This window comes from Neoarius graeffei, chromosome 26 (assembly GCF_027579695.1).
Source record: "Neoarius graeffei isolate fNeoGra1 chromosome 26, fNeoGra1.pri, whole genome shotgun sequence".
NCBI classification, from domain to species: domain Eukaryota; kingdom Metazoa; phylum Chordata; class Actinopteri; order Siluriformes; family Ariidae; genus Neoarius; species Neoarius graeffei.
Genome location: NC_083594.1, coordinates 45296745 through 45305538, shown reverse-complemented (window position 1 = coordinate 45305538; position 8794 = coordinate 45296745). Strand labels below are relative to the sequence as shown.

Sequence of the window (8794 nt, the reverse complement as noted above, 5' to 3'; positions counted from 1 at the left end):
TGGAAGATTGGTTGTTGACATGATTTCCAGTGATGCTTTGGTGCTGCTGTGGATCAGATGTGTTGAGTAGCCTGACTGTTTTTTTTTTCTTGCGTGTGGTATCATTGTTGACGCGAGGTTGTTTTTTGAACATGCCAATGCGGACACGATTTCCCGTGATGAGTTATGACTTCAGACGCAATGCGTGTGTGGAGTCCGCGTGATATGTGCGTAAGATAGGCTTCTCATGTGTTTGGAGATCCGCGCTCTGAGACAAGCGCAAGCACCCCCCCCCCAAGGGGAAAAAGGGACCCCCCCCAAAATATCAGCATAGTTCGAACACTGGGTTGGAGAAAGTAATGGCAAATAGTGAGTGCACAAACCATAGAAGGTAAACTGTACACAGCGCCAGGGCAGTGTGATGGTATGTCTACTTTTAGATTGTGTTAGCTTATCAATGAACACACTCGTCACTCGACGAGTTTCACGTCTTTATGACGGATACTTAAATGTGTGTTAGGTATTATTGTTGCAGTCTAAGCAGTCATTGTAGCAGCTAGATGAGCGAGAACCGAAAGGGTCTGTGCCATAAACCGTTATTTCTTCATGTCCAAAATGGCGGTCGCGCTTACGAAGGTCACGTGAGTGAAAAGGGTCTATACCAAATATCTTAGATACACATTTTTAGTACATATTCTAAATATATTAATCAAGCACAGTTTGAGTTTTAGCTGTTCATTGAATCTTTGTTCGACGACTTTTAAACAATACAAATGTATTATGAATCACATTAATGCTTCTCAATCCCTTGCAAAGGTTCTTAACATGATCTCTGGGTCACAAGAAATCGATAAATGGAGTCCAACATTGTGATTCAAACCTTACGCGAAAACATAAGCGTTTTTTGGCAAAAAATGAACCTCATGGTGCCACCATTAGACTTTTGAATATGGTCAAAAATTTTTACAGGATGTCTTTATTGGTGAAAAGGAACACCCAAACAAAAATGCATCAGATTTTATGAAAGTGAGGGCAACTGAGGCACCCTAATCGCTATTCATTACATTTTAATCGATTTTGAAATCGTGGATTGAATTTGAAATGGATCGGGGACCGACTAATCATCACGCCTCTACTGAGAATCCACTGCAGTGTGGGAAATAAGGAAGTTTAAGCGGACCGTCACAGGACAGAAGAGTCTGAAATGTCTGTCCGTACAAATTTCAGCCTGTCCGAACGACGGGCCAAAGGCCCAGAACAATGCAGCTACGGGTCCGGGGCCAGCCTTAGGGCTCTGGAGGCTGAAGGGCTTTAGAAGCCTGGAGATGGCTTCTCCGCTATTTCCAGGCACATTTCTGTGATCTTCAAAAGGCCAAATTACACTAATCGCTAATTACACTTCAAATTGAATAGAATTTACAAGAAAATGTCAGAAGATTCAAGAAAAACATGCTTAAAGTTCTACCCAAGACAACAGTCGCGCACACAGGTCAGTTCCACAACGAGAAAAAAAAAAAAAAAGTATTGGGGGCAAGGATGTTCCAGCTGGTTACTGGTACTCATATACAGATACCAGAACACTCCTGAAACATTGGCAACAATGATCATATCTATTTTTATAAATATTACACACACACACACAAATACTAAGTCTATAAGAAATTTAGGTCATTAACAATACAACTCTTCTTACATAATAGGAGTTAAAATTTCAAGGATGAGATTCCAAGTCACTTTGTAACACAATGACTTAAAACCAGACATGGTCATATCATTTAGCGTTCAGACTAAAATCTGCTGGACTAGAGCTTAGTACCGGGAGTTGGCCTGGTGGTTAGCTTGTCCGCCTTTCGATCAAGAGATCGCAAGTTCTACTCACAGTCAGGCCATACCAAATACCATCGTAAAAATGGTACCTGCTGCCGTCTGGCAAGGCACGCTGCAATACAGATGCGAGTGGGGAAGTCAAACTCTCACGGTTAGCAGAGGACTAGCCCCTCACTGTAACCCTAGCTGTATAGGCGAGAGGCTGAGGGCTACGGAAATGGAGATCGGCGCCGCCCAATGTGTCCGAGGCGTGGGAAGGACTTTAGACTTATTTTCTTAAAAAAATAACACTTTTAAAATATAAATCTACATCATGCAAAGCATAGGACTATAGGGGTGTTCACACGGCAAATATTTGCATCGATGCATTTTGTTGCGATATATCTTACACCGGTGTAAATTTTGTGGAGCGTTCACACGTCACAAACCTGCTTACGTTCACACAGCAGTTTTTGCGACCGTGCTATACGATAGTAATAATGCGGAAATGAAATATGCGCATACGTGAAAATGTACTTCCTTTTCCCGGTTGTCATGGCATCACCAAGCGCCGGGAAAACAACGTGGATGAAGACACCAGTGTTGCCAGATACTGCTGACGTTTTCCAGCCCAAAATATGTTCAAATCCGCCAAAATGCACTTAAAACCGCCCAATCTGGCAACACTGGAAGACACGCAGTTCTGTTGTTGTTGATATTCACCATTTTGGAAGTGCAAAATACCAGGATGCAAATTATGCAATGCCCGTATGTAATCAACTCTCCTCACGCGTAGCGAGTCTACCCCTGTAGCGTTCAGACATCCCATTTTATATCAGTGCTGCCCCGCAAACTAGCATTTACTCTGGAGTAAATTTCTTAAACCGCCTCCCGAGCAGAGTTAGATTTGCACCGGTTTAAGCAGCTTTCAGGGGCGACACCGGCATAACTGTACCGTGTGAACGCTCTACCGGGGCAGCCCCGGTGCTACACCAGAGTAAAAGTAGCCGTGTGAACACCCCTCAAGACTGTCATTCTGATTATGAATAAAAAAATTAAGTTTAAAAAAAAAATGCACGCAACAATAACCATTGATTGGCGGTTTAGCACTTAAAATAACTGTACTGCAAAGTTTCATGTAAACTCGACTCTGTCATGCCAGAACGCACTCTTACTCGATGAGAGGCCACTTGTCATTCATTCATCGACAGCGTCCACGATCGGCCAATCACAGGCCGTGTTAGGACGTAACGTATTCGCCCAGTGTAACATTTGGAAGAAAGTTAGAAGTAGATTAGACGCATCTCTTTACAAATTTTCATGGGCCATCCGTGCCGATACTTTTGAAATACAGACGGACAAATGCGAAAGTTACCAGTCAACGTCTGCCAGTCCGGCCTTATTTCCCACAGTGCATTGCCATCCCTGGTTTAAAACTTGCCCTACTCCCTACGCAGCCGGCCCAATTCGCAAACGGCTTGGAAAACTGTACAATATTGCAAAGCGCTGGGACTAGAACCTTTGATCTCAAGAGATAAACCAAGCCTGAAAACGGTTTTGCAAACATTTCCATAACAAAGCCTGGCGGTACATCACAGCAAGACGAGCAGAAGCTTTTCAGACATAACCACAGAGCCTGACACGCTGCTGATTGCACTAATAACAGTCATTTTTCATTTGAGCACTCCCTACTCCTCTACCCAAGCCATCAACTGATTCTATCGCAATGTAGACAACACAATTAGCTCAGGCAGTTTTGCATATACCATTGCAGTTCCTTGCTTTGTTTGCCTTTTTTGGGGGGGGGGGGCGTTTAAATATTCATCCATTTTCCTTCTGCCACCAGCGGAGCAAATCTGCACGATCAAGCTTATTCCAGTGTTACTGGGACAACACGCACCATCACACACAACGGTTACTGAAAAGAAACGGGGCAAACAAATGGAATGCTGGAGTCTTACTGAAAAGGAGCCAAAAGAATCGAGCGGCTCGAGTATGACGCTCATAACACTGTGGATGAGGGCGGGAGGGAGGGAGGAGAGAAAGAGGGAGACTCACCAACAAATATACACAGCAGGAGATGAACAAAAGATTTCATTTTCATGACTACAGACAGCTACGCTGCTCAACTGCTCATTTAATGTGGATTAGGCTTTATATGGAGCCTCATTTGGCGCAATAATCTCATAAAAGAAGAATTACACGCATATTTGTTGCAATCCGGAGACAGACGCGAGCAGAATCATTTGCACCGGAATAGCACAGCGCTCGCAAATCAGCATGTTAGCGCTGAAATCAACATACGAGCCTCATAAGCAATGTGCCGAATCGTCTTTCGCAGCCTTCGAGAAGCACAGCTTTGTTTACGAGCACCATATACACATTGTGCAGAGCATGTGGAGTGACAGATTGAACAATAGCTTGAACTCCAAGTGGAGAGGGAGAAGGAGGAAGCGAAGACAAAAAACAAAAAGACCTGTTGCAGAAAGCTTTGTGAGCAAAACCATCGAACACCCACACGACTACGCCCGATTCATTAAATGCACTCGGGGCGCTTACCTTTGACAATGGCGTGACCCTGCAGCTGCTCCTGCGGGATAAACACGGTGTAGAAGTTCTGGGAGAACCCGAGTCGACATCGATCCCCAGTCAGACTTCCAGCAGTGTCCTGGGGGAAAAAAAAAAAAAAGAGAGAGAAAAAAAAAAAAAGATGATAAATGTGAAATTCTCATAAATTTAGAAACTTCACATTTCTAAATTTCATAGTCCACGAGGCATCGTTGACCGTGACGTTACAGTAACCCGTACTCGCTTCTTCAATACAGTAGTTAGTTATTGCTCGTGAACCCGAGTTCCTCCGAGTGGTGCTCTTCAGAGAGGCTGTGTTGGTCCGAGGAATCAGGGGTGAAACATAACAGTCGCCATTACTGTTACATTTGCACATCAGAGTATAAACTACAGATTCACAGAGGCAGTTTACCTGATAGTAACTGAAGCTTTATGTGCACGGAAGCGAGTTTATATACCGTAATGGACCCATCACCAACTTTCTGCTGCTGAATAAAACTGTTATTCCAGTCAGTCAATCTCGTCGTACATGGTACAGGTACATGGCAGGGCTGAACGATATGGACAAAATTTCATATCTCGATATTGATACGATATCAGGCCTCGACATTAGTACTTGCCCGATGGCCCGGCGGTGTTTTTTACGTCTTTCGGGCCAGTTCGGGCCACTAAATTTGGCCAAACAGTGGCCCGGGCGGGCCAGTGTAAAGGTTCCCAGAGCCAGAATGGTCAACCTCTCGAGATCAATGCCTTCGTGCCACCTGCAGAATTCTGGGGCGAAAAACAGACCAGAAAAAAACAGAGATTGGTTTCACTGTCATTTATTCACAGCTTTTTCACCAAAGATAGAGCATCCAAAAAACTGTTTATCTTTCTAAAGGCAGCTGTGTTTGTGTGTTGTGTCTGTATGTGTGCGCGTGTATGTGACCTTGGCGGCTATGTATGTGTAGAGGGGTGGGGGCAAGATGTGTGTGTGTGTGTTACGTGTCTGCGTATGTGAATGTGTTGATATCTTGTGCTAGGTCAGCAAATCACATCTTAATTCCATCAATGTGTGTGTGTGAGTGAAACCTTGGATCAATCATAAGCAAAATGTCCTGTATATATTTCATATCAACGGATGTTCTTAACAACTCAGCATTTACGCACGACAAAGCGCGAGATGTTTTTTACGACAATTTTAAACAAAGACACTATGTTTAGTCTAGCAAAGAAGTTTCTTCTCCACTGGAAGGTCACACAGTAGATTTTACAGGAAGTTATACAGGAATAGTTAATAAAGGATCTAAGAAGCTAAAATATTAAAATCATTAAGTCTTAACAATCCTAAATTACATTCTGCATTCTAAAACCATAAAACTAACTTAAAATCACTTAATGCAGCTTTAAATCTAACATTCAATCATTTCAATTTCAAATTCAACACTGAAGAGACTGGTTAAATCTAACAATCCTAAATCACGTTCTGCAGCTATAAAACTAAAATCATGGCTTTAAATCTAACAGCCAGTATGTTTTCGATACAAATTAACAAATATTTTATTACTCATATTTTACCCAGAATTGTGAAGAAATTGTTCGTAAAATGGACCTTTTCGATACAAGGTACGCCATCTTTGTTTTCGTCACCCTCCACTCCGCGGCAGGAGTGTGTCGTCTTCGTGCATCTTCGGAGATGTTCGGAAGCGTCATTTTGACACTATGGCAGCAGGATGTGCACGCATTTTAGACGAGTGTGTGGAAGAGGAAAGCTATTGCACTAAACTCATATCATCTCTAGCCGCTTTATCCTGTTCTACAGGGTTGCAGGCAAGCTGGAGCCTATCCCAGCTGACTACGGGCGAAAGGCGGGGTACACCCTGGACAAGTCGCCAGGTCATCACAGGGCTGACACATAGACACAGACAACCATTCACACTCACATTCACACCTACGGTCAATTTAGAGTCACCAGTTAACCTAACCTGCATGTCTTTGGACTGTGGGGGAAACCGGAGCACCCGGAGGAAACCCATGCGGACACGGGGAGAACATACAAACTCCACACAGAAAGGCCCTCGCCGGCCACGGGGCTTGAACCCGGACCTTCTTGCTGTGAGGCGATAGCGCTAACCACTACACCACCGTGCCACCCCTTGCACTAAACTATAAACCTTAAATTGACTTCATTGCTATTTCAATGCAGTGCACATTTTCAGAAGCAAAACATTTTATATATTTATTTCAATTTGATTTGACTGTTTTTGAGTCCATTGCTGGTAATTTGGACTGAGTTACTGTCTTTTGTCAGTATTGTTTTCGGGTAGAAAATCAAAATATAAGTTGTGATAATCTTGAGAAGGATCTTTTTAATTTTAGGGGGCGGTCATTATTTATGGGGGGGGGGGGGGGTCATGAAAATGTGACACTACTTGATGGGGGGGGGGGGGGGGGGGTGTCATGAAAATGTGACCCTACTACCCTACTTTGTACGGAGATGAGATTATTGCCTCCTACAATGATGTAGCTTGGGGATACTCTGCAAAAATGTTCAGCCTCGCTGCACTCGGCATCAACATATACACCCCTAAAGTCTACTTTTCTAGACAAAAATCAATGATCATAGTGTATTATGAACCGTATGAAATGTGGTGGCCCGAATGTGGGTACCGTGTGCACTCGGGCTACCACATTTTCCATTTGGGCCAGTAACTTTTCAATTCCACTGGCCCAATGGGCCACCAGTGGTAAATGCTTAATGTCTAGGCCTGGATATGACTACGGGTTCGGTGAAAATCAAGCATTTTTCAGAAAAATAAAAACATCATAATACAAAAAAAAGTGGAAAGTACAGTTTTATTTTTAAGAACTCGCTGCCAGTCATCTTAACATAAATTATGAATAAATAAAATTACAAATCAAACATTTTACTGGGATTGTATTTTATAACGCTTGTCCAGAGTCGGAACCATTTTTTAAAGCCCTCTTTCGAGACTGCGTACACAGGTACCATATCTTTTGCAATGTTATAGCGTCTGCAATTTCTTTATGTCTGGTGGACGTCGACTCGTACGGTGTAACGCTACTGAACGCATCAGCAATCAAACTTTGCTTTGGCTTATTTTGGGATGACTGAGAAGTCCTCGGTGTTTCTCTCAGTGTCATACACTCTTCATGCAGCATGCAATGGTGGTGTTTCAGGTGGTGAAACATGTTTGTTGTGCTACCTTGCTTCGTTGCAATTTTTGTTAAGCACGACCTGCAGAACACCTCACTCTGGTTAACATCGTCCTTTTTGAATCCAAATAATGGAGGATGATTTATGTTTTGGCACCAAGTCAGATTCTGCACCGCCACCGGCTGCATTATCTTCCGCACTCATTTTCTTTCTAATTTCCCCGCTGTGTCTGTAGTGTGTGCGCGCGTCGGTCTCCGTCTCCCTCACTCCCGCCCTCATATGCTTGTCATTGGTTGGCTTCAGCTGTCAATCCACAGCAAGCATGAAATAAGGTTTGTGGTTGGCTGGCCTTAGCGATGCATTCAAGGGCAATCGTAAAAATGATGTTTGTTGTGACTGCCAGAGCTGTACATGCAGGGTGAGCGCGGGGAGGGGAAATCTATATCGTCCATATCATTGCTTTTTCGATATTAATATCTTGAACGTTCATATCTAGATATAAATACGATAGCGATATATCGTTCAGCCCTAGTACATGGCTTATAGCCTATCAGCTCATGTACGACTCGATTTCATGGAATAACTTAAATATCATGCGATCACAAATCGTGATGCAAATTTATGATTATTCAAATTGACTGAAGAGAAAATGAAACATGGTGATTTACCAGGCTTCATACTTGTTTTTCCTAACTGTAATCGTGTTGTGTAAACAGCAGAGGGAATACACATTAAAAAAAATTTAAAAGTAGCATACACGTGACTTCATCCTAGGTGGAAGTAACACAGCTCTAAAGAACACCCCCCCCCCCAAATTTTTTTAAATAAATAAATAAATAAAATACCCCACAATCTAAGCTGTTGCGCGGCTGACTGTATAATTAGATTTCACAAAGGGTTGGCAATTTAACAAGAAAATTTTACAGACTGCCCAAAAGTAAGAAAAGAAAAATGCGGGTAGTACAAATGTTCATAAAAGTTTATTAAGAAAATGTTACTCGCTTTTTCATTTTTAACAAAAGGAATATTTTAGTTAAGAAGCCATTTTATTTTTTTCGCGGTCTGGTTTCCATCAAATCCTGCGCTCTGATTGGCTGGCGAGCAGGTCCGTATCCTACGGTACGGACCCCAGTTACATACCCCGGTTACGGTCCTCTGGCGACTCGCTCGTTCACAACATAGTAGCATTTTTTGTCAACATTTATCTTTTTTTTTAATAAGATTTATTTATAAGATTATCAAAAATCTTCTACATTTTTGCCAGCATTTCTCAGGAGAATAGCA

At 42.7% G+C, this 8794-nt stretch overlaps 1 protein-coding gene across 1 annotated transcript in view; it reads right to left on the bottom strand.

Annotated features, from left to right (window-relative positions):
- The window catches only part of LOC132874213 (cadherin-4-like), a 362483-nt gene that overhangs the window by 334372 nt on the left and 19317 nt on the right, over positions 1-8794 (bottom strand). Inside the window, exon 2 of the mRNA XM_060910202.1 lies at positions 4345-4453. Within this exon, the coding sequence (XP_060766185.1) occupies positions 4345-4453 (109 nt within the window). The remainder of the gene's footprint in view (positions 1-4344; positions 4454-8794) is intronic.